The sequence below is a fragment of the Ahaetulla prasina genome, chromosome 3 (genome assembly GCF_028640845.1).
Source record: "Ahaetulla prasina isolate Xishuangbanna chromosome 3, ASM2864084v1, whole genome shotgun sequence".
In the NCBI taxonomy this organism is placed as follows: Eukaryota; Metazoa; Chordata; class Lepidosauria; order Squamata; family Colubridae; genus Ahaetulla; species Ahaetulla prasina.
The window spans coordinates 4,527,079-4,553,584 of NC_080541.1; the positions used below are offsets into that span (position 1 = coordinate 4,527,079).

General features: G+C 43.2%; 1 protein-coding gene across 1 annotated transcript in view; it reads right to left on the bottom strand.

Annotated features, from left to right (window-relative positions):
• Nucleotides 1-26,506, bottom strand: part of ADGRB1 (adhesion G protein-coupled receptor B1) — a 341,354-nt gene that overhangs the window by 223,287 nt on the left and 91,561 nt on the right. The window contains exons 5-8 of the mRNA XM_058174889.1: nucleotides 20,229-20,393; nucleotides 19,031-19,039; nucleotides 4,741-4,905; nucleotides 1,496-1,660 (exon numbers count right to left, since the gene is read on the bottom strand). Of these exons, the coding sequence (XP_058030872.1) occupies nucleotides 1,496-1,660; nucleotides 4,741-4,905; nucleotides 19,031-19,039; nucleotides 20,229-20,393 (504 nt within the window). The remainder of the gene's footprint in view (nucleotides 1-1,495; nucleotides 1,661-4,740; nucleotides 4,906-19,030; nucleotides 19,040-20,228; nucleotides 20,394-26,506) is intronic.

Consider the following 26,506-nt stretch of genomic DNA (forward strand, 5'->3'; position numbering starts at 1 on the left):
GTAATTATGCTTGGAAGCGTTAGACATAACAGGAAGCCAGATCTCCAAAGAACATGGTGGCTGGACACCATCAAAGCTCTGACATCCAGCCAGAACATAGAAGAGCTCAAAGAAGTAGTGCAAGATCAGAAGATGTGGCGAGACCTGGCCCACGGAATCGCCAAGGGTTGGACACTACTGAACGGATCACAACAACATCAACATCATCATCAGAGATTCAACCTGGAAATAAGGAGGAATTTCCTGACAGTGAGAACAATCAACCCATGGAACAGAAGTTGCCTTCGGAAATTGCGGGAGCTTCATCACTGGAGGCTTTCGAGAAGAGCCTCTGGTGGCTCAGACTGCTAAGACAGTCTGTTATTAACAGCAGCTGCTTGCAATTACTGCAGGTTCTAGTCCCACCAGGCCCAAGGTTGACTCAGCCTTCCATCCTTTATAAGGTAGGTAAAATGAGGACCCAGATTGTTGGGGGGGCAATAAAAGTTGACTTTGTATATAAATATACAAATAGGATGAAGACTATTGCTAACATAGTGTAAGCCGCCCTGAGTCTTCGGAGAAGGGTTGGATATAAATGCAAATAAAAAAAAAAAAGAAGAGACTGGACTGCCATTTGTCAGAAAATGGTGTAGGGTCTCCTGCTTGAGCGGGGGGGTTGGGCTAGATGACCTACAAGGTCCCTTCCAACTCTGTTAATCTGTAAAAGTACGGAAGGTTTATGACGGCTATTGTACGTGTGACAGAAGTGGCACAAAGCACCCTCTTTGATGGCGTGTGAGCCATCGCCCTAGTTCATCTCTGCTGCTCATGCAGGTGCGCCTCCCACCGGCCAACTGGTCTTCGGGTGTCCGTCACAAATGTGCGGGGGCCAGGGCGCATGCAGGGGGTGAGGTACATGTGTGTGGGGTGCGTGCGTGCACGGAGGAGTGGGGCACATGCCGAGTGTCTGTGCATGGGCAGGGGAACGGAGCGCATACAGGAGCTGTGCGCACATATAGGGGGCGCACATGCATTGCATTTGGGGGGGTTTGGGTGTGCATGTGCCCATTTATAAGTGTACGCGCGTTGGGCACTCGGTCCAGAAAAGGTTAGCCATCAGTGGTGTAGGGTCTCCTGCTTTTTTTTTTTGTTTACATTTATACCCCGCCCTTCTCCGAAGACTCAGGGCGGCTTACAATGTATAAGGCAATAGTCTCATTCTATTTGTATATTTTTTTTACAAAGTCAACTTATTGCCCCCTCAACAATCTGGGTCCTCATTTTACCTACCTTATAAAGGGTGGAAGGCTGAGTCAACCTTGGGCCGGGCTCGAACCTGCAGTAATTGCAGGCTTTGTGTTCTAATAACAGGCTTCTCTATTGCCTGAGCTATCCCGGCCCCTCTGCTTGAGAGGGGGGTTGGACTAGATGATCTATAAGGTCCCTTCCAACTCTGTTAATCTGTTAAATAAAATCATCATCATCATCATCATCACCATCATTATCCACTTACCTGGACATCTCCGTTCGTTGCATTGCTTGAACTCCTCCCTGGGACCTTGACACGGTTCTCCCCCAAAGAAAGGGCCATAGCACACACGGTCCCGTTTCTGGGTTCCCCCTCCGCAGGTGGCAGTACAGCTTCCCCATGGACCCCAGACCTGCCATTTCCCATCCACTGCAGCAGAAGGACAAAAAGGACAAAAAGCGTGGTTGGTTTATGTGGTTCTTTGTTTAGAATAGAACAGGAGTTTTTATTGGCCAAGTGTGATTGGACACACAAGGAATTTGTCTTTGGTGCATATGCTCTCAGTGTACATAAAAGAAATAGAATAGAATAGAATAGAATAGAATAGAATAGAATAGAATAGAATAGAATAGAATAGAATAGAATAGAATTCTTTCTTGGCCAAGTGTGATAGGACACACAAGGAATTTGTCCGTGGTGCATATGTTCTCATTGTACATTTAAAAAAAAGTATGCATAAATAGAATAGAATAGAAAAGAAAAGAAAAGAAAAGAAATAGAATAGAATAGACCAGAATAGAATAGAATAGAATAGAATAGAATAGAATAGAATAGAATAGAATAGAATAGAATAGAATAGAATAGAATAGAATTTTTTATTGGCCAAGTGTGATTGGACACACAAGGAATTTGTCTTAGGTGTATATGCTCTTAGTGTACATCAGGAGAATAAAATACATTCATCAGTTTTGACTAAGGCAATTTTGCACGATTCAGGTGACGCTGAGGACACAAATAAACCTCCAAGTGGCCTCAACGACTCTCTAAAAAGAATGCAAATGACCAGCTGTCTGCAAGGAATGTCAATCCTTCCATTCCCCACCATTTAGTCAGAGTTGAAGAAGCTTCTTAGATGAGAAGCGAAACATCTTCAAAGAAAAACCATAAAGTCTAGTTGCCTCTTGGAATGTTAGTTTATTAAATATATCTATTGCCCATCTGGTAGTTCGAGGCAATTCCATCTGGGGAAAAACTTTGGGCCGAAGTTTAGAAATCGTAGAAGATTTCTCCTAAAAGCACGAAATTTCTGCTCTTAGACAATTATTATTATGGGAAAGAGAGACCTTCAAAGTGATGTGCCTTTTGTAGAGCAGTTTTCCCAAAGGCCAAAATATGGTGTCATTAATATGGTTTAGACACCAGGTGGCGCTGGACTTAGTGGTATCTGAGTATCTGAGGAAGGCTTTTCTGAGAACCTAGCTCAGTTAACCTTTGAAAGACACAACAAACCAACATAAATGTTGGTTTCCTAATCACTGAGTCCTCCAATTTTTCCGTGTCATTATAGCCCTCTTTCTATGTTTAACATGAGCAGAAGGTGAACTGGCCTCAATGACACAGCTGCTTGCAATTACCGCAGGTTCAAGTCCCACCAGGCCCAAGGTTGACTCAGCCTTCCATCCTTTATAAGGTAGGTAAAATGAGGACCCAGATTGTTGGGGGCAATAAAAGTTGACTTTGTATATAATATACAAATGGATGAGACTATTGCTTGACACTGTGTAAGCCGCCCTGAGTCTTCGGAGAAGGACGGGATATAAATGCAAATTTAAAAAAAAAATGAGAAAGTGTACCTAAGTCTAATACGGGTAGTTTCGACTTATGACCATCATTGAACCTGGAGTTATGGCCATAAATCCTTGAGGCCATAAGTCTAGGCATCATGGGACAAAACCTGATTTTTATTTTTATTATTTTTGAAATTTTTCTGGCAATCGTTAAGTGAATGCCGTGATGATTAAGCAAATCCATTTCACCCAATGGATTTTTTTCCCTCTGGAAACTGGGAATAAATGCCAGAAACGGATAAAAAAAATGGCAAAAATTGAGGTCCCGTGACCACGGGATGCTACAAACGGTCGTAAATGTGGGCGGGTTGTCATATACCTCAAATGCGATCATGTGACAGCAGTGTGTGTGTGAAAGAGAGAGAGAGAGAGAGAGAGAGAGAGAGAGGGAGGGAGGGAGGGAGGGAGGGAGGGAGAGACTGTCATAACTTTGAAATGGGTCATACGTAAACTTCAAACTTCAAATGGTCGTGAAGCAAATAATCATGTCAAGGACTACCTACACGATAGGAATAGTGACACACTTGGTGTACTCTCCATTGAGACAATATCTGGTGTCTATGAATCTCTCTCTCTCATCTCACTATCTCTCTATACGTCTCGCTATCTCTCTTTCCATATCTATCTCAGTATCTCTCTCTCTCTCTCTCATCTGTGTCTGTCTATCTAATCTCTCTTCCTCTCTTCCTATCGTCTCACTATCTCTCTATGTATCTCTCTATTTTGTTTTCTCTCTCTCTCTTTCTATATCTATCTCTGTATCTCCATCCCTGTCTCTGTCTGTCTGTCTATTGGTCTGTCTTGTCTGTCTCTGTATATATATATATACACACACACATACACAATGTCTATCTCTATCTGTCTATATCTATCTATCTCTATCTCCATCTATTTCTATCTCTCTGTCTGTTTGTCTGTCTGTCTGTCTATCTGTCTATCTATCTATCTATCTATCTATCTATCTATCTATCTATCTATCTATCTATCTATCTATCTATCTATCTTCCTATATATATATATATATATATATATATATATATATATATATATATATATATATATATATATATATATATCTATATATCTATCTGTATATATCTGTATCTCTCTCTGTCTGTCTCTGTCTCTATCTATCTATCTATCTATCTATCTATCTATCTATCTATCTATCTATCTATCTATCTCTCTATCTATCTATCTTCCATCATATATATCTCTATCTCTATCTCTATCTCTATCTTTCTATCTATCTATCTATCTATCTATCTATCTATCTATCTATCTATCTATCTATCTATCTAATCTCTCTGTATCTCTCTCTCTCTTTCTCATCTATCTATTCATCATCATCATCTCTCTCTCTCTCTCCTATCTATCTATCTATCTATCTATCTATCTATCTATCTATCTATCTATCTATCTATCATATATATCTCTATCTATCTATCTATCTATCTATCTATCTATCTATCTATCTATCTAATCTCTCTGTATCTCTCTCTCTCTTTCTCATCTATCTATCCATCATCATCATCTCTCTCTCTTTCTCTCTCTCTATCACTCTATCAAATGTTTTGCCCACCCATGATACCACATAAATCTTCCATTCCTCCCCTGGTCTTCAGACCTCTCAATATGGGAGGGGTTCCCCATGCAACCCACCTGGACACTGTCGAAGGAAGCAGTCTCGGGACTCGACCCAGGGCCCCTGGCATTCCGCCCCTCCATACGAAGGTCCATTGCACTCCCGCGTCCGCTGCTGGGTGCCATTGGAACAGGAGGTGGAACAGGAGCTCCAGCTGGACCAGGCATTCCAGTTGCCGTCCACTGAGTGGCCCAAAGGAAGAAAAGACAGGAGGCAGAATGTGAAAACCGCTTTTGCACAGGTGGTGTCCACATACCGGCATTCTGTTTCTGCACGGATTGTACCAATGGAAGAGAAGATTCGTAATTGAGGGTTGGAGTCCTTGGTGCTCTCTGAGCTTGGTTGTTTTCTTGCTGACATTTCATTACCCAATTAGGGAACATCATCAATGCTAGAAGGGAGTGCGCTTTGTGGAGAGGAGGAGGAGGAGGAGGAGGAGGAGGAGGAGGAGGAGGAGGAGGAGGACTGTGTGGTCCTTGGTGCTCCCTGAGCTTGGTGGTTTTTTGAAGACATTGCATTACCCAACTAGGGAACATTACCAGCCCTAGAAGGCACAAGCACCACTCCCTTCAGCACTGAAAGTACTACCTAGTTGGGTAATGCAACAGCTGCAAGTAAAACACCAAGCTCAGAGAGCACCAATGATCCACAGTTCTCCTATTCCTCTTCCCTCTTCCTTTTCTTTCTCCTCCCCTCCACCTCCTCGCCTCCTCCTCCTCCTTTTCCTCCCCTCCACAAATCCTATCTCCTCCTAGCACTGATGATGTTACCTAGTTGGATGATGAGATGTCTGCAAGAAAACTACCAAACTCAGAGACTTCCTTCCTTCCTTCCTTCCTTCCTTCCTTCCTTCCTTCCTTCCTTCCTCCTCCTCCTCCTCCTCCTCCTCCCTCCCTCCCTCCCTCTTTATCATTCTATAATTTGGAACCTTTATTTGCACTGTAGTAACTTTCCAGTTAAATGTAGACCTTGAGATATGTAAATTCACATTTGCACAAAAGAGAAAGGAAATCTTGCCCTCTTGCAAGACGTGGAGTAAAAATATTAGCCCATCAAGAGTCATGAACTACGTAGGAGTTTGTTTTAAAAATTAGATTTAGTTAGCTGCCTTTCAAATCTTCCTGTGGGCTATAATTTCGGGAAGAAGAGTAAGAGAAACAAGAGCGAACAATCCTGAAGGAGAAAGGCCACTTCTCCAGACCATTTCCTTCCAGACTGGGAAAACTGGGATTATCAATCCCATCTGGGAACAGTAGAAGTTACAGAGGAATTTAAGAAAAGAATTTTGCATGGACCCTCCAGTGATGGCTCTAGTAATGACTTCAACAGTGGGCCCTATCCAGCAAGATGCAATTTAATGTGGAGAAAAGCAAATTTTTACATTTAGGCAGGAAAAACCAAAGATACAAGTACAGATGAGGAGAAACCCGGTTCAAAACCAGAAACCCTGTGAGGGACCTTGGAGTTTTAGTGGACAATCACTTAAAGCAGTGGTTCTCAACCTTTATAGTGCTGCGACCCCTTTAATACAATTCCCCACGATGCGGCGACCCCAACCGTAAAATTATTTTCGTTTTGAATTTATCGCGCCTGAAGCCGTATTGGCTAGCGATCTGAACTGCTTGCGATTGCCTTGAGGACGGAGGCATTAAAGCGGAGACTCCTCCCCTATTAAGTTTATGGCGCCTGAAGCCAGATTAGGCTAGCGATTGGGAGTGATTGCAGCTGGCTTGAGAGGGAGACATCAGAGCAAAGATTTCTCTCTTTTTTAATTCATCGCGCCTGAAGCCGAATTCGGCTAGCGATTTGAAGAGCCTGCAGCTGGCTTGTGGAGTCAACCATTGGCGCGCGATCCTTCGACTCGCAAGTATACTTCCCATATTTCCGATGGTCTTAGGCGACCCCTGGCAAATCGTCATTCGACCCCCAACGGGGTCCCGACCCACAGGTTGAGAACTGCTGACTTAAAGAGTCAGACATCCGCAGCAGCAGCCAAAAAAGCGAATACATTCCTTGGTTGTATAAACAGAGGCATAGAATCAAAATCACGTGAAGTATTAGCATCACTTTATACAGCCTTAGTAAGGCCACACCTGGAACACCGCATCCATTTTTGGTCACCACATTACAAAAAAAAGATGTTGAGAGTTTAGAAAAAATGCAAAGAAGAGCAACTAAGATGACTAATGGCCTGGAGACAAAAACATGAAGAACGGTTGCAGGATTTGGGTTTGACCAGTCTGGAGAAAAGAAGAATTAGGAGTGACATGATAGCATCTTCCAATATTTGAGGGGCTGCCGCAAAGAAGAGGGGGGGTCAACTTATTTTCCAAAGCACCAGAAGGGAAGACAAGAAACAATGGATGGAAGCTAATCAAGGAGAGAAGCAACCTGGAATTAAGGAGAAACTTCCTAACAGTGAGGACAATTAACCAGTGGAACAGCTTGCCACCAGAACTCGTGGATGCTCCATCATTGGAGGTTTTTAAGAAGAGACTGGACAGCCACTTGTCTGAAATAGTGTAGGGTCTCCTGCTTGAGCAAGGGGTTGGACTAGAGGATCTCCAAAGTCCCTTCCAGCTCTATTCTGTTCTGATTTTCCAATTCAAGGAGACAGCAAATAACCTTCGAGTGAATTCCTTGAGCAGTTTTCCTACTGAAACAAGAGAAGGAAACATATTTAAGGAATCCTTGAGGGCTGTTTCTGCTTTTTAATATCAGCTGCCTCGGTTTTGATAAGACATTTTTTTCTTTTGACAGTCTAGCCCTGCTCCCTTCTATAATCTGTAAATAACTTATTGATGACTCGGTTTGCCAGGCTGAATATAATAGGAACTTGGGATGGTAAAGCAAATACAAATTATTTCAAAAAAATAAATAAATAAGGATTTAGGCACATCCTCATTTGAGCTCTTGCAAGCTTTCAAGTTTCTGCAAAATTCTGAGTTCACCCCTCTTTGCACAAAATGTCACTAGCTCAAAACACACCACAAACACAAAGGCACACACATACCCAGCATGAAATGCCAACCACAATTTATCGTCTAACTGGCGACACCTCCTTCTGCAATGTGCAATTTTAGGAATGAAATACGAGTAATTTTTATTGGAGCCATATATCTTGCCATGTGGCTTGACATAACGGACTTGATCTAATTATCTCAGCACTTGTATCGCTAAAAAAGGGAGGCCAAAGATTAAAGCCCGACAAATAGATGAAGTTGGAAGGATCTGTGAATTGGAGGATTGATTGTAGACCTTTAGATGTCCTCAAGGTTCACAAAGCAACTTGGGCCAATCTAGACAACATTGGATCACCCAACTCTAGGTAAGCAAAGTTTGTTCCCATCACAAGACCCATCAGAAGACCTATGAGAAGACCCTCACTTGATGCAACCCATCATCTGACCCATCACCTGATCCATCACTTGACCCTCACATGATGTGACCCTCACCTTACCCATCACCTTACCCATCACAAGACTCTCACCTGACAATCTCCCCATCATAAGAACTTAACCAGATGTTATCCACACCTAACCTAACACAAGACCCATACAAGACCCTCACTTGATCCGACCCATCATCTGACCCATCACCTGATCCATCACTTGACCCTCACATGATGTGACCCTCACCTTACCCATCACCTTACCCATCACAAGACTCTCACCTGACAATCTCCCCATCATAAGAACTTAACCAGATGTTATTCACACCTAACCCAACACCAGACCCTCACTTGATCCGACCCACACCTGACCCATGACAAGAACCTCACCTGATGTCACAAGACCCATACAAGACCCTCACCTGATGTGTCCCTCACCTGACCTATCACAAGACCCTCACCTTACCCATCACAAGACCCTCATTTGATGCAACTCACCTGACCCATCACAAGAACCTCACCTGATGTGTCCCTCACCTGACCTATCACAAGACCCTCACTTGACACACCCACACCTGACCCATCACTAGGCCCACCACTAGACCCTCATTTGATGCAACTCACCTGACCATCACACGTCCCATCACAAGAACCTCACTTGACATGACCCTCACCTCATGTGACCTCCCCATCACAAGACCCCCGCCTGAAGTGACTCTTACCTGACCCATGACAAGAACCTCATTTGATGCAACTCACCCCTGACCCATCACTAGACCCATCACAAGACCCTCACCTGATGTGTCCATCACCTGTTGTGACCTCCCCATCACAAGACCCCCGCCTGATGTGTCCCTCACCTGACCTATCACAAGACCCTCATCTGATGTGTCCATCACTTGTTGTGACCTCCCCATCACAAGACCCCCGCCTGATGTGTCCCTCACCTGACCTATCACAAGACCCTCACCTGATGTGTCCCTCATCTGTTGTAACCTCCCCATCACGACCCTCACCTGATGTGTCCCTCACCTGTTGTGACCTCCCCATCACAAGACCCCCGCCTGATGTGTCCCTCACCTGTTGTAACCTCCCCATCACAAGACCCTCACCTGATGTGTCCCTCACCTGTTGTGACCTCCCCATCACAAGACCCTCACCTGAAGTGACTCTTACCTGACCTATCACAAGAACCTCACTTGATGCAACTCACACCTGACCCATCACTAGACCCATCACAAGACCCTCACTTGACATGACCCTCACCTGTTGTGACCTCCCCATCACAAGACTCCCACCTGATGTGTCCCTCACCTGACCCATCACAAGAACCTCACCTGATGTGTCCCTCATCTGTTGTGACCTCCTCATCACAAGACCCCCGCCTGATGTGTCCCTCACCTGACCCATCACTAGACCCATCACAAGACCCTCACCTGAAGTGACTCTTACCTGACCCATCACAAGAACCTCACTTGATGCAACTCACATCTGACCCATCACTAGACCAACCATAGCACCCTCATCTGATGTGTCCCTCACCTGTTGTGACCTCCACATCACAAGACCCCCGCCTGATGTGTCCCTCACCTGACCTATCACAAGACCCTCACCTGATGTGTCCCTCATCTGTTGTAACCTCCCCATCACAAGACCCTCACCTGATGTGTCCCTCACCTGTTGTGACCTCCCCATCACAAGACCCCCGCCTGATGTGTCCCTCACCTGTTGTAACCTCCCCATCACAAGACCCTCACCTGATGTGTCCCTCACCTGTTGTGACCTCCCCATCACAAGACCCTCACCTGAAGTGACTCTTACCTGACCTATCACAAGAACCTCACTTGATGCAACTCACACCTGACCCATCACTAGACCCATCACAAGACCCTCACTTGACATGACCCTCACCTGTTGTGACCTCCCCATCACAAGACTCCCACCTGATGTGTCCCTCACCTGACCCATCACAAGAACCTCACCTGATGTGTCCCTCATCTGTTGTGACCTCCTCATCACAAGACCCCCGCCTGATGTGTCCCTCACCTGACCCATCACTAGACCCATCACAAGACCCTCACCTGAAGTGACTCTTACCTGACCCATCACAAGAACCTCACTTGATGCAACTCACATCTGACCCATCACTAGACCAACCATAGCACCCTCATCTGATGTGTCCCTCACCTGTTGTGACCTCCACATCACAAGACCCCCGTCTGATGTGTCCCTCACCTGACCCATCACTAGACCCTCACCTGAAGTGACCCTTACCTGACCCATCACAAGAACCTCACTTGATGCCACTCACACCTGACCCATCACTAGACCCACCACAGCACCCTCACCTGATGTCACAAGACCTACTGACCACACCAAACCCTTATCGACAGAAGGACACTGACACTACACGCATACATGCTCCCCTCAACTGAATTATGAGAGATCCTTTTAGACTTCCGCTAATATAATTCGATTTTTGCCACCAGTTGTTGTTCTCAGAAGAAACGTTGGTTTTGGGATAGTGGGGAAGATGACCAGTTCTTTGTATTATCTTTGGTTTTGGTCATATTCTCATTACATAATATAGATAATCCTTGACTTACAACCATTTGTTTAGTGACTGTTCAAAGTTGCAATGGTCCTGAGAAAAGTGGCACATGATCGGTTTTCACACTTACGACCGTTGCAGCTTTCCCGTGCTCAAAATTTGGATGCTTGGCAACTGGCATGTACTTACGCCTGTTGCGGTGTTCTGGGGTCACCTGATCCCCTTTTGCGACCTTCTGACAAGCCAAGTCAATGAGGAAGCCAGATTCCCTTAACAACCGGGTTACTAATTTAGCGACTGCAGCGATTCACTTAAGAATGGCTGCAAGAAAGGTCGTAAAACGGATGTAACCTTCGCCACCAGCTTCTGACATGCAGACTCAATGGGAGAAGCCACATTCGCTGAACAGCTTACATGGCTCATTGAACGAAGGTCGCAAAATGGAGCAATGCTCACAAGAACTGCCTTGCTTACCAGTGGCAATATTGAGCTCAGATGTGGTCATAAGTCAAGGACTACTTGTATATTTATGGCATGGTCCAACTCGGTGCAAAAGTTTAAAATTAGGATTTAATTTACATGCCAGAGGGCATGACTAGCATTTTCTTTTAGAGGTAGTCCTCGACTTATGACCACAATTGAGGTGGTCATAATTTCTGGGCCTTTTGCCCCATTTTAAGACTTTTCTTGGAGTAGTTGTTAAGTGAATCACTGCGGTTGTTAAATTAGCCACATGGTAGTTTTTTTTTTTTATTTGCATTTATATCCCGCCCTTCTCCGAAGACTCAGGGCGGCTTACACTATGTCAAGCAATAGTCTTCATCCATTTGTATATTTATATACAAAGTCAACTTATTGCCCCCAACAATCTGGATCCTCATTTTACCTACCTTATAAAGGATGGAAGGCTGAGTCAACCTTGGGCCTGGTGGGACTTGAACCTGCAATAATTGCAAGCAGCTGCTGTTAATAACAGACTGTCTTAACAGTCTGAGCCACACAGACCCTTTATATGAATCTGGCTTCTCTGTCGACTTTGCTTATCAGAAGGTCGAAATTTATGACTGCTACCGCCATAAATATGAGTCAGTTTGCCAAGCGTCTGAATTTTGATCGCTTGACCATGGGGATCTTTGCAATGAATGTAGATGTGAAAAATGGCCATGCGTTACTTTTTTTCAGGGCCATTGTAGCTTCGAACGTTGTAACTAAACAAACCATGGTAAATCGAGGACCAAATGCATTGAAACTGAAGTGTCCAAATTGACTGTTTTGATTGAAGAAAAAATATAAATACTTTTATTTCTGCTTGGAAACCACTTCTGGACTTTGTGCTTGGGATGGGAAAATATAAATACTTTTATTTCTGCTTGGAAACCACTTCTGGACTTTGTGCTTGGGATGGGAAAATATAAATACTTTTATTTCTGCTCGGAAACTGCTTCTAGACTTTGTGCTTGGGATGGGAAAATATAAATACTTTTATTTCTGCTTGGAAACCGCTTCTAGACTTTGTGCTTGGGATGGGAAAATATAAATACTTTTATTTCTGCTTGGAAACCACTTCTGGACTTTGTGCTTGGGATGGGAAAATATTAATACTTTTATTTCTGCTTGGAAATCGCTTCTAGACTTTGTGCTTGGGATGAGGAAATATAAATATTTTTATTTCTGCTCGGAAACCACTTCTAGACTTTGTGCTTGGGATGGGAAAATATATCTACGGGACCGCCTGCTGCTACCGAATACCTCTCACCGACCCGTGCGCTCTCACAGAGAGGGACTCCTCAGGGTGCCGTCGGCGCGACAGTGTCGTCTGGCGACGCCCAGGGGAAGGGCCTTCTCTGTGGGGGCTCCCGCCCTCTGGAACGAACTCCCCCCAGGACTTCGTCAACTTCCGGACCTCCGAACCTTTCGTCGCGAGCTTAAAACTCATCTATTCATCTGCGCTGGACTGGGTTAGTTTTTAAATTTATGGGTTTTTAATGGGTTTTATTCTAAATGTTAATCATGGCCAATTTAATAAGTTTTTTAATTATATTTTAATCGTATTTATATTGTATTATTTTGTATTTTTTATCAGGCTGTGAACCGCCCTGAGTCCTTCGGGAGAAGGGCGGTATAAAAATTTAAATAAATAATAAATAAAAATAATAAATAAATAAATACTTTTATTTCTACTTAGAAACCACTTCTGGACTTTGTGCTTGAGGGGGAGAAAAAATGAAATTTTGATTTTGGATGTTACCGATTAGACTGGTTTGCTTCTATAGAAATGGCTACTTTATACTATTACGTAAAAGTAGAAAGTTGAGGTTTAATGTTATCTTATTCTACTGCCCCAAAGGGAGTTGGAAGTCAATGCCTTTTTTTCCCCTCCTTTTCTTTCCCTTCGTTTTTCCCTTCCCTATTTTCTCTACCATTTCCTTTTGCATTTTCTTTGTATGTTATATTATAAACAAATAAAAACTGGGTTTTTTTAAAAGAGTATTTTTTAGGGAATATTCCGGACATCGCAACCCCCCCCCAACAACTCAGCTTACTCTAGTAAAAAACCCACCATCCATAAGGTGGGTAGGTGGGTGGGCGGGTGGAGGTGAGATATATATTTTTTCCCCAATTCTCGCTGCGTTCTGACCTTTCTCGGAGCACAAACCGTCTCCGTTAAATGGCTGGCATTTCTCTCTTTAATTAACATCCGTGTATGTGAGTGTGTGTGTGATAAAACTCTAAAAGCAGTGCCCAGTTGTTTGCCAAGATTTTAACTCTGAAGATCCAGCAGTTTAATTATCGGCGACTCACTGCACCAAATCAAATCGCCGCCAGCCAGCCAGAATTTAAGCAGAGTTCCTGCTGCAATTAAGCAATGTTTTGCAAGCTTCCCTTCCTTTTCTTTTTCCCCAAAAGCCTCTCTCTCTCTCTCCCTTGTCCAGCTGCAAATAAACACCGCATTGTTCCTGCATCAGAGAATCGACACTGTTTGGGGGTAATTAAATGAGACATACCCAGTTCCAGCAACCTTTCTTTATATGTTTTAACCCCTTAATCATCTTGGTTGCTTTTCTCTGCACTCTTTCTAGAGTCTTTTTTTTTATAATAGGATGATCAAAATTGGATGCAATATTCCAAATGTGGCCTTACCAAACTTTATAAAGTGGTATATTAACCAGTGGTGGGATTCAAGTAATTTAACAACCAGTTGTCTGCCCTAATGATTTCTTCCAACAACCAGTTTGCCAAACTGCTCAGAAAGTTAACAACCGGTTCTCCCGAAGTGGTGCGAACCGGCTGAATCCCAACACTGATATTAACCCTTCACGTGATCTTGATTCTGTCCCTCTGTTAATGCAGCCTAGAATGTATTAAGTAATACAATCTTACAAGTATTTAATGACTTATTAATAGAAGCCAAGGTTCCAAACTCATCGACGGAGGCATATATAACCCTTAGACCAAAAGAAGAATCAGATTGACAACAAATAAAGAATTATAGACCAATTTCACTATTAAATGAAGACTATAAAATATTTGCATCGATCATGGCAGAAAGATTGAAGAGGTTGTTAAATGAATTCATACATTCAGATCAAAATGGGTTTTTTTTTAACCTGAAATCAGTGATAATATACGAATTATATTGGATACATTGGAATACTATGAAGCACATTCAGAGAAACAAATGGCCTTGCTATTCTTAGATGCACAGAAAGTGTTTGACAATGTGAATTGGCAATTTATGACTATACAATTACAAAAGATGGACTTTGGGGATAGGTTTATTAATATGGATAAAACTATATATAAAGATCAGAGTTACTGTTGTTGAGGGAAGGGTGGGAGGAGGGAGGGAGGGAGGGAGGGAGGAAATAAGACATGGAGAAGAAAGGGAAGGATGGGTGGGTGAAAGGAAGGAAAAAAGGAAGGAAGGGGAAAAAGGAAAGAAAAAGAAAGAAAAGATGAAAATGCATGAATGAAGAAAAGAAGGAAGAAAGGTATTGAGAAGACGGATGAATGAGGAGGGAGGGTGGAAGGAAGGAACAAATAAAGCATTAAGAAGATGGATGAATGAGGGCGGGAGGAAATAAGGCATAGAGAAGAGGAGAAAGGGAAGGAAGGAAAGAAAAAGAAGGATAGGAAGGAAGGAATCAAGAAGATGGATGAATGAGGAGGGAAGGGTGGGAGGAGGGAGGGAGGGAGGAAGAAAATAAGACATGGAGAAGAAAGGGAAGGATGGATGGATGGATGGATGGATGGAAGGAAGGAAGGAAGGAACGAAGGAAGGAAGGAAAAAGAAAGAAAAGATGAAAATGAATGAATGAATGAAGGAAGGAAGGCATTGAGAAGACGGATGAATGAGGAGGGAGGGTGGAAGGAAGGATCAAATAAGGCATTAAGAAGATGGATGAATGAGGGAGGGAGGAAATAAGGCATAGAGAAGAGAAGAAAGGGAAGGAAGGAAAGAAAAAGAAGGATAGGAAGGAAGGAAGGATAGGAAGGAAGGAAGGAAGGAAGGAAGGAAGGAAGGAAGGAAGGAAGGAAGGAATCAAGAAGATAGATGAATGAGGAGGGAAGGGTGGGAGGAGGGAGGGAGGGAGGAAGAAAATAAGACATGGAGAAGAAAGGGAAGGATGGATGGAAGGAAGGAAGGAAGGAAAGAAAGAGAAAGAAAGAAAAGATGAAAATGAATGAATGAATGAATGAAGGAAGGAAGGCATTGAGAAGACGGATGAATGAGGAGGGAGGGTGGAAGGAAGGAACAAATAAGGCATTAAGAAGATGGATGAATGAGGGTGGGAGGAAATAAGGCATAGAGAAGAGGAGAAAGGGAAGGAAGGAAGAAAAGAAAAGAAGGATAAGAAGGAAGGAAGGAATCAAGAAGATGGATGAATGAGGAGGGAAGGGTGGGAGGAGGGAGGAGGGAGGAAGAAAATAAGACATGGAGAAGAAAGGGAAGGATGGATGGATGGATGGATGGATGGAAGGAAGGAAGGAACGAAGGAAGGAAGGAAAGAAAAGAAAAGATGAAAATGAATGAATGAAGGAAGGAAGGCATTGAGAAGACGGATGAATGAGGAGGGAGGGTGGAAGGAAGGATCAAATAAGGCATTAAGAAGATGGATGAATGAGGGAGGGAGGAAATAAGGCATAGAGAAGAGAAGAAAGGGAAGGAAGGAAAGAAAAAGAAGGATAGGAAGGAAGGAAGGATAGGAAGGAAGGAAGGAAGGAAGGAAGGAAGGAAGGAAGGAAGGAAGGAAGGAAGGAAGGAATCAAGAAGATAGATGAATGAGGAGGGAAGGGTGGGAGGAGGGAGGGAGGGAGGAAGAAAATAAGACATGGAGAAGAAAGGGAAGGATGGAAGGAAGGAAGGAAGGAAAGAAAGAGAAAGAAAGAAAAGATGAAAATGAATGAATGAATGAATGAAGGAAGGAAGGCATTGAGAAGACGGATGAATGAGGAGGGAGGGTGGAAGGAAGGAACAAATAAGGCATTAAGAAGATGGATGAATGAGGGTGGGAGGAAATAAGGCATAGAGAAGAGGAGAAAGGGAAGGAAGGAAAGAAAGAAAAAGAAGGATAAGAAGGAAGGAAGGAATCAAGAAGATGGATGAATGAGGAGGGAAGGGTGGGAGGAGGGAGGGAGGAAGGAAATAAGACATGGAGAAGAAAGGGAAGGATGGACCACCTATACCCGTGATGGCGAAACTATGGCATGCTTGCCAGAAGTGGCACACACAGCCATCTCTCCAGGCACACCAGTCACCGCCTGTTACTCTTCCGGGTTTTGTCGCGTCTATGTTTGGCAGCCAGCTAGTCTTTGGATGGGTCTGCCTGCCAGAAACTGGAAAACCAGGTGACCGGTTCACATCTGCATGCTGGAAACCGGAAGCTCAGCTTCCAGGCACGTGCAAGCATGCCGGCGAAGTGCTCTTCTAATTTCCAGCGTTCCCGCGCGTGCGCACTGGTTCCCCTGCTCATCCAGTTCCCGGTGCTCCCCCACACCACATGCATGCTCCCATTTTTGGCACTCGGTGCCGAAAATGTTCACCAACACTGACCTATACCAGGGGTCTCCAACCTTGGCAGCTTTAAGACTTGTGGACTTCAATTCCCAGAGTCCCTCAGCCAGCAAAGCTGGCTGAGGTACTCTGGGAGTTGAAGTCCACAAGTCTTAAAGTTGCCAAGATTGGAGACCCCTGACTTATACTATACCTGTGCAAAATTTATCATGCCTCGGTAAGACCCACACGTGGAATATTGCATCCAGTTTGGGTCACTATAGTATTAAAAAAAAGATGTTGTATTAAAGTGGTATTAACACCATGTGATCTTGATTCTATCCCTCTAGTAATGCAGTCTAGGGTTGCATTGGCTTTTTTGGCAGCGGCTGCACACTGCTGGCTCATATTTAAGTGATTGTCCATGATATCCCTCTCACAGTTACTACTATCAAGCCAGGTGACCACCTTATACCGGGGGTCTCCAACCTTTTCAACTTTAAGCCTTGTGGACTTCAACTCCCAGAATCGCTCAGCCAGCAAAGCTGAGCAAAGCCGGCTGAGGAATTCTGGGAGTTGAAGTCCACAAGGCTTAAAGCTGACAAGGTTGGAGACCCCTGACCTATACTATAGGTATGCATTTGGTTTTTCTTGCCTAAATGTAGGACCTTGTGTTTTTTTTTTTTCACCACTGAATTTCAGTTTGTTAGATAACGCCCAATGTTACAATAGACATATACATATTTATTTATTTATTTATTAGATTTCTAGACCGCCCTTCTCCCGAAGGACTCAGGGCGGTGTACAGCCTTATTAAAACACATAGGAACACAATAAATTTAAAATACATTTAAAATGAAATATTTAACCGGCCAATTTAAAACTAAAACGGTCAAACGACCGATATAAAACCCTAAACTATAAAATTATAAATAAATTGATACAGTTTAAAATTCAATGAAAACTAAGTTAAACAAAAATATCAAATTAAAATAAATATTTAGGCTAGTCCCGCCTGATTGAATAGCAGAGTCTTCAGTTCCCGCTTGAAGGTACGGAGGTCGGGAAGTTGGCGTAACCCAGGAGGTAACTCATTCCATAGGGTCGGTGCTGCCACAGAGAAGGCTCTCCCCCTGGGGGTCACCAGCCGGCACTGTTTGGCTGATGGCACCCGGAGCAGGCCCGCTCTGTGGGAGCGCACAGGTCGTTGGGATGCTATCGGTGGCAGAAGGTGGTCGTGAATCTTATGATTGTTTAGCAAATCTGGATCCCCCCCCCATTGGCTTTGCTGGTCCCAAGTCAGCTGGGAAGGTCACAAATGGTGATCACAGGACTCCCCTAGGACATTCCAACCTTCATAAATATGAGCCAAGTTGTCATTTGTCTGAAGGCCCAAAGGTGCTTTTTTTCAAGAGGCAACTGGGCTTTCTGGTTTTTCTTTAAAGACATTTCGCTTTTCATCCCAGAAGCTTCTTCAGCTCAAACTGAAGCAGCCTCTGGGATGAGAAGCGAAACGAGTTCAAAGAAAGTCCAGTTGCCTCTGTGACCTTGGGGACTGAGCATCTCCATAGATAATTGTCTGAAGGTTGATTATGTGATCGTTGGGATGCTGCAATTGGTCATAAGTCACTTTTCCAAGTGTCGTCCAAACTTTGAACGGTCGCTAAGCGAATGCTTGCAAGTCGAAGTCCCCCTGTACAGTAGTGGCCAAAATTCCAGAAACCTTTTGGGAAAAGTATATTTTGGAGGTTTGATGGCTAATAACACCCCTTTTTCTTGGGAGTTTCAAGATAATCCTATTCCACTGCTGGAATGCCACTGCTTCACCCAATTGAAAATCGATGGAGCCAACCGACTAAAGAAACTTCGTAGTCAGAAGTGACCCAGTAATAAAACCCAGTTCATAGAAGCCATCATTCAATCTTGGTTTCACATGATAATAGCTGCAGAGCTAAAATCAATTATCAAGATCGACAGCAAAATTAGACAACTGTTGTCTTTATTGCATGAGTCACTGAATGTATTGGAGAAATGATCAAGATTCCCCTGATCTAAAGCAAATGTATTATACAGTACTTGGCCCATTGTGGGCAATTCTTGTTATTATGCTTCGACATAAATCATATAGAATCAGAAAAGATAAAGAAATGATCAATAATTAGCCAAAATATCACAGGTTTAGAGCAAGACTTGGTTCACTCCATGGGAAGACGTTGTAAGCCCGTCATTCACGCTAAAGGTTACCCAACGAAGTATTCAGAATATTCAACTGAATATTCAGTATTCAGACATGGGGATCATTTTTGTATATCTCGTTTTTTCTACGTGTTTCCCTTTTCTTCTTTAAATTGTAACTGCTATTTTAATAACAAATCCTTCCTAAAAGTTATTGCATTACATTCTTGATTGAATTATCTTTCCATTGATATATAATTTTATGCTAATACTCCCCCGCAAAAATGGTGTTATTAGCTAGTTTTAGAAAATACACTTTTCCCAAAAGGTTTCCACAATTTTGACCACTACTGTACCAGTCGTTGGTTTCAAAACTTTTTACTACAGGTTCTGTGGGTGTGGCTTGGTGGGCGTGGCCTGGTGGGCGTGGTAGGGGAAGGATACTGTAAAATCTCCATTCCCTCCCCAATCCAGGGGAAGGATACTGCAAAATCCCCATTTCCTCCCAATCAGCTGGGACTTGGGAGGCAGAGAATGGATGGGGGCGGGGCCAGTCAGAATTTTTACTACCGGTTCTCCAAACTACTCAAAATTTCCGCTACCGGTTCTCCGGAACTGGTCAGAACCTGCTGAAACCCACCTCTGGAATGTACGTGCTATCCTACGACTGCATTTTTTTCAGCAGTATAACTCCCCTTTATTCCCCATTATTTTATTTATTTATTTATTTTGTCACAACAATATATGTAGGTATCATACAAAAAAGATTATATAGTATATAAACACATATATGAGTAAATATAAGAAGGTATAATCATATATATATATATAGGAAGAAGAAAAGAAAAACAATAGGACAGGAACGGTAGGCACGTTTGTGCGCTTTTGCACGCCCCTTATGGTCCTCTTAGGAATGGGGTGAGGTCAATAGTAGAAAGTTTTTGGTTAAAGCTTTTAGGATTATGAGAAGAGACCACAGAGTCAGGTAAAGTATTCCAAGGACTGATGATTCTGTTACAGAAGTCATATTTTCTGCAATCTAGATTAAAGCGGTTGACATTAAGTTTAAATCTATTAGTTGCTCTAGTATTATTGCAATTAAAGCTGAAGTAGTCTTTAACAGGAAGGACATTGCAATAGATGATTCTGTAATTTAAACTTAGGTCCTTATTATCCTTTCTCCAATCTCCAGAAAAGGAAAAACCCACAAATTAAAAAAAAAACAAAAGAAAAAAAAACCTCCCAGCCTCTTTTCGAAAACATGACACCGGATCTGGAGAGGAAGAAAATTGTGGATCATTTTCAGTATCTGATTCACAGCCATCCTCTAACGGTGAAATATCACAATTCCCCACGGCTCACCGTTGGGAGGCAAGTCTCTTTAGCAAATTACCTGGGCAAAGGGCGATATTGCAGAATTTGGTTTGCTTCTCAGGACCTTCGCAGGGGCTTCCTCCAAACTGCGGGGGTTTGCATATCCGGGTGCGATCCCTGTATCCCCGTCCACACGTTGATGAGCAGAGACTCCATGGTGACCATTCATCCCAAGAGCCGTGAACTGTAATGAAAGAGAATAGCTCAGCCCAAGGAGAACAGCTCAGCCTTCTCAACTCTATATCAGCTCACTGTTGACGATCTATTTATGAATGTTTTCTTTCTTGGATGTTCATCCCTGCCTTTCTTGTTCTTTATCAGTAACTCAAGGTAGTATATATATTTTGTATATATATATTTTGTATATATATATATATATATATATATATTGACCATCATTTGTGTTGTAAATGTTGTACCTTGATGAACGTATCTTTTCTTTTATGTACACTGAGAGCATATGCACCAAGACAAATTCCATGTGTGTCCAATCACACTTGGCCAATAAAAAATTCTATTCTATTCTATTCTATTCTATTCTATTCTATTCTATTCTATTCTATTCTATTCTATTCTATTCTATTCCTTTTATGTACACTGAGAGCATATGCACCAAGACAAATTCCTGTGTGTCCAATCACACTTGGCCAATAAAAATTCTATTCTATTCTATTCTATTCTATTCTATTCTATTCTATGCTATGCTATGCTATTCTATGCTATGCTATGCTATGCTATGCTATGCTATGCTATGCTATTCTATGCTATGCTATGCTATGCTATTCTATTCTATTCTATTCTATTCTATTCTATTCTATTCTAGTAAATGCACCTAAGGCTCCTTCTGCCTCCTATTTAACTCACAACAACCACCTTCGGAGGTGCGTTGAGCTAAGAGAGAAGGACTGGTTCAAAGTCACCTAGTCAGTTTTCATGCTGCATATAGGACTAGAATTCACTCTCTCCTGGTAATTGGCCCAAAGTTACCCAGCCAGCTGTCAAGCTGAATACAGGACTAGAATTCACCGTCTCCAGATAATTGGCACAACGTCACCTAGTCAGCTTTCATGCCTAATGTGGGACTAGAACTCACAGAGTCCTGGTGATTGGCCCAAAGTCACCTAGATAGCTTTCATACTGGGCATGAACTAGAACTCACCATCTCCTAGTCACGGCATTAGCCAGCTTTCCTGTCTAATGAGAGACTAGAAGTCACAGTCTCCTGGTGATTGGCTCCTAGATGGTTTTCACACCCAAGGTGAACTAGAACTCACCATCTCCTTGTGATTGGCCCAAAGTCACTCAGGCAGTTTTCCTGCCGAAGGCAAGACTAGAACTCCCAATCTCCTGGTTCCTAGTCTAGCACCTAAACCAAACCGGCTGTCTTTTTGTAGCCTCTTTGTTCTGCAGTCCACCTTCCTCATTTGTTCTGCACAAATTAAACAGCTGGAGACAATTTTTTGTAGGTCTGCGCAGATTAACGTGTTGCAGCGACAACCCGGGGGTGGGAGACATAGCAAATCCTGATTAGATCCTGATTGCCACTGGACTCTCCAGAGAAAGTGGGGGGGGGGAAAGCCTGTATTTTCCACTTATAAGCTCCTAGTAAATTGTAGCTTTTTTTTAGCAGAAACCAATTTGTTCTTTTCTGACTGCAGGATGAGCAAATCTGCACACTTGCCGTCCAGGACCTTCATATTATTCATATTCAGCGAACATTTTTAACCGTGATTTCTGCCTTCATTTGCAAATCTAAGGACTCCCCACGAGTACGTTTCAAATTCAGATAAAATGAATACTTTTTACCCGTAAATTTGACATCGATTTGCAATTCTAAGAACGCTCCTAAAGCTCCTTTTTGATTCCGCTAAAGCTCCCATTTTCCTTCCAAGTCGTATTTAAATATGTATTTTGAGGAGATTCGGCTCCTGAAATTTGTATTCAAACATTATTAGTGCTAGCCCTGCTTATTTTTATTTAATATGTACAAGAGTTCGCCTTGCAAAGAACCAAGGAAAAGGAATGCCAATTAGAACGCCAAAGCATCCATTATAAAATATGTAAACATGTTAAGTCACTACTGCAGATATAAGAAGGAGACCATTTCCAGCTACACGTTTGAAGGAATTCACTCTCTTTTTCAATTTGCCTTTCAAAATTTGGTTTCAAACTGGAGGATTCCCAAGAGGGGATCAAATTATTCTCCAAAACACCAGAAGGCAAGACAAGAAACAACGGCTGGAAACTAATCAAAGAGAGAAGCAACCTGGAATTAAGGAGAAACTTCCTAATAGTGAGGACAATTAACCAGTGGAACAGCTTGCCACCAGAAGCTGCATATTGTTCCATCAGTGGAGGTTTTCAAGAAGAGATTGGACAGCCATTTGTCTGAAATGGTATAGGTTTTCCTGCTTGAGCAGAGGCGGAGGGCTGGACTAGAAGACCTCCAAGGTCCCTTCCAGCTTTATTCTATTCTAAAATATTCCATCACGGACAGTCGAGCTCCAAAGAAGCCATTCAGATGTTCCAGCAATTGTCCAAGCTTCATTCCTTAATTCTTACGATTCAAAGGTGAGCCTCAAATCTCCTCCGCTAAGTGAGAAGGTTGCTAAGTGAATTGTGCCCCATTTTACAACCTTCTTGCCAGAATTGCGGCAGTCGTTTTAGTTAGCAACACGGCCGTTAAGTGAATCCGGCTTTGTCCCGTGGACTTTGCTTGTCAGACGGTCGCAAAAGGGGATCACATGACCTTGGGACACTTCAACCGTCACAAATGTGAGTCAGTTGCTAAGAGCCTCAATTTGGATGAGTTGGCCATGGCGGATGCTACAACGGTTGTATGAAATACAGTCACGGGCCCCTTTTATTCAGTGGTGGTGTCAATTTGTATGGTCACTGAATGAATGGCTGTAAATCAAGGATTTACAACGTTCAGAACAGCTTCTTTGGGGGCTCAATGATTCCATGATGTCAAGAATCATCTATCCCTAATCAAACTATGCAGTATCAGAATTCCTAAACGGGCTCCTTTGGGATCCAATCAGTGGGTGAAATCTAAATTTCTTTCCTACCGGTTCTGTGGGCGTGGCTTGGTGGGCGTGGCTTGATGGTGGTGGTGGGTCATGTGACTGGGTGGGCGTGGCTATGTGACTGGGGGGATCAAAAGACAGAAACTCACTAACAATGTCCTGCTGGAGGAGGGTTGGACTAGATGATCTCCAGGTCCCTTCCAGCCCTGTATTATCCTCTGAAGCTGTGGCTAGTGCAAAAGTTTGTAGTCCTTCCTTCCTCTCCATTTTCCTCCCTCTTTCTTTCTTTCTTTCTTTCTTTCTTTCTTTCTTTCTTTCTTTCTTTCTTTTTCTTTCTTTCTTTCTTTCTTTCTTTCTTTCTTTCTTTCTTTTTCTTTCTTCCTCCCTCTCTCTCTCTCTTCTCTCTCTCTCTCTCTCTCTCTCTCTCTCTCTCTCTCAAACAAAGCCTGCAATTACTGCAGGTTCAAGCCCGGCCCAAGGTTGACTCAGCCTTCCATCCTTTATAAAGTAGGTAAATTGAGGACCCAGATTGTTGGGGGGGCAATAAGTTGACTTTGTAAAAATATACAAATAGAATGAGACTATTGCCTTATACACTGTAAGCCGCCCTGAGTCTTCGGAGAAGGGCGGGATATAAATGTAAACAAACAAACAAACAAAAAAATTATCTGAGCATCATTTGGAAGGAGAACATCATTCTCTCATGCATGGACAGTGTTACCTTGATAAGGAAATGTCTGCAGGGGCACCACAAGCATAAAGAACACCCAGAACTAAACCATTTAATCAGGGTGTTCTCTTCCATGCTATCTACTGAACATCGGACGATCAGGCACCTCGGCTGGCGTTGTCAGAGCCTTGTTTTAACCCTTTAAAAGCATTTTTTTTTACAACCTCTTCGGCCAAAGACGTTGTTAAAAAAATGCTTTTAAAAGTAAAAAAACAAAAAACAAAAAAAAGGCTCTGACGATCACGTGGCTCAGCTGGGCATGGGGTGTGGGTGGGCAGGGATTTTTGCTACCGGTTCTCTGAACCACCCACCAACATCGCTACCGGATCGGGCGATCCGGTCCAAACTGGGAGCATTTCACCCCTGGATCCAACGCGTTGGCTGTTGTCAGTCACTTGCCTCTGCAGATCATTGCTTGGTTAATTAATTAATTACAATTCATTCTGTAATTCGTTGCATTTGAAGTTCCCCATACTGTGATGCTGGAAAATTAGGGCTTGGTAGACCAGCTGATCTGGTAGTTCTGATGCAGGAGAATATTTGCAGCTCAAGGTTGAACTGCAGGGTCCTGGGTGGTTTCGGAGCTTGGTGGTTTTCTTACAGATGTTTCATGACTGAGCTAGGTAACATCATCAGTGCCTGAAGAGAGTGGGGGTTGTGGTGAGGAGGAGGAGGAGGAGGAGGAGGAGGAAGAGGAAGAGGAGGAGGAGGAGGAGGTCTGTGGGCTCCTTGGTGTTCTCTGGGCTTGGTGCTTTTCTTGCAGACTTTTCATGACCCAACTAGGTAACATCATCAGTGCTTGAAGGGAGTGGGGTTTGTTTCTGTTTTTATACAAGTGGCTTGCTCTGTCCCATCCACACTGACAGAATATTATTTATTTATTTATTTATTTATTATTTACATTTCTATACCGCCTTTCTCCGAAGACTCAGGGCGGTTTACAGCCAAGTTAAAAAGACATATACAAAAATTAAAACGCAATATTTGAAATTTAAAAATCTGAATCCATAAGGCCGAATATTAAAATAACAAGTAATAAAACCACCCATTAAAAATTACCCTTAGGCCAACCCTGCTCGGTGAAACAAAAAAGTCTTGAGCTCGCGCTTAAAGGCCCGAAGGTCGGGAAGAAGGCGTAGCCCCAGAGGCAGTTCGTTCCATAGGGTAGGTGCCCCCACAGAGAAGGCTCTTCCCCTGGGGGCCGCCAGCCGACATTGTTTAGCTGACGGCACTCCGAGGAGACCCTCCCTGTGGGAGCGCACAGGTCGATGGGAGGCTATTGGTGGCAATAGGTGGTCCCGTAAGTAACCTGGTCCCATGCCATGGAGCGCTTTAAAGGTGATCACCAACACCTTGAATTGCACCCGGAAGACCACCGGCAACCAGTGCAGCTTATATCATGTATAAATATCATTTATATTATATCACTTATATCATGTATAAATGTACCATGTACCATGTACACATAAATGTATCATGTACCATCAGTGTATAAATAGAGAGCAAACCCTCCTCCTCCTCCTTCATCATCATTCTAGCACGGATGTTGTTACCTAGTTGGATCATGAAACATCTATTGGAAAACGACCAAGCTCAGAGAGCACCAGGGACCACACAGGCCCCCTCCTCCCGCCCTCCTCTCTGCAAGTCCCGCTCCCTTCTAGTACTGATGATGTTTCCTAGTTGGGTCATGAAACAGGAAAACAACCAAGCTCAGAGTCCACTAAGGATCCCACAGTCCTCCTTCTCCTCCTGCTCCTCCTCTCCACAAACCCCACTCCCTTGTAGCACTGATGATGTTACCTAGTTGGGTCATGAAATGTCTGCAAGAAAACAACCAAGCTCAGGGAAGACCAAGGACCCCACAGATCTGATTGTTCTTAAACTTCTGAAGTCTTCTCTACCAGACAGCCAGAATTTCACTGCAAGAGCTGAATGGGATTCACCCCTAGGTGTAAGTCCCAATGTCACAACGTAATTCTTGATGTCACCAACACAGATAATATACAACTTGCAGTATCCCTTATCCTTTGCCCAACAACATCAAAATAGACGGGGCATCTTTGTGGCTTGTTAAAGATACGTAATGCTTTTAAAGAAGTGTTGATAAGGCCCCATCCAAGTTTCCTACAGATATATAATCTTGGGGATGAGAATAAATCGGGTATTTTAATGAGAACACAAAACAAATTATCTCTCTAACATCCCACTGCAACCATCTTACTGGTTTGCCCTTTTCAAGAGCACACGTTGAATTATTTTTACAACGGAAAGCATATGCTTGTGGGTGAAATCTCGCAGGCAGGCAGGAACCATGAGGTGATATATATATGTGTGTGTGTGTTTTCTGAGGTTTTCGCGGGTGTTTGTATGTAGGTCTTTGGTTATTCGGGTTTTCTCCCGCGTAAAATTGGAAGTATCATGGCGACGTTTCGACGAAGTCTCATTCGTCATCTTCAGGCTTCAGCTTCGTGCTTCTGGGAGCAATGTGTGATTGCAGCTGTTTCTTCCTGATCCACTGATCAGGAAGCACGACCA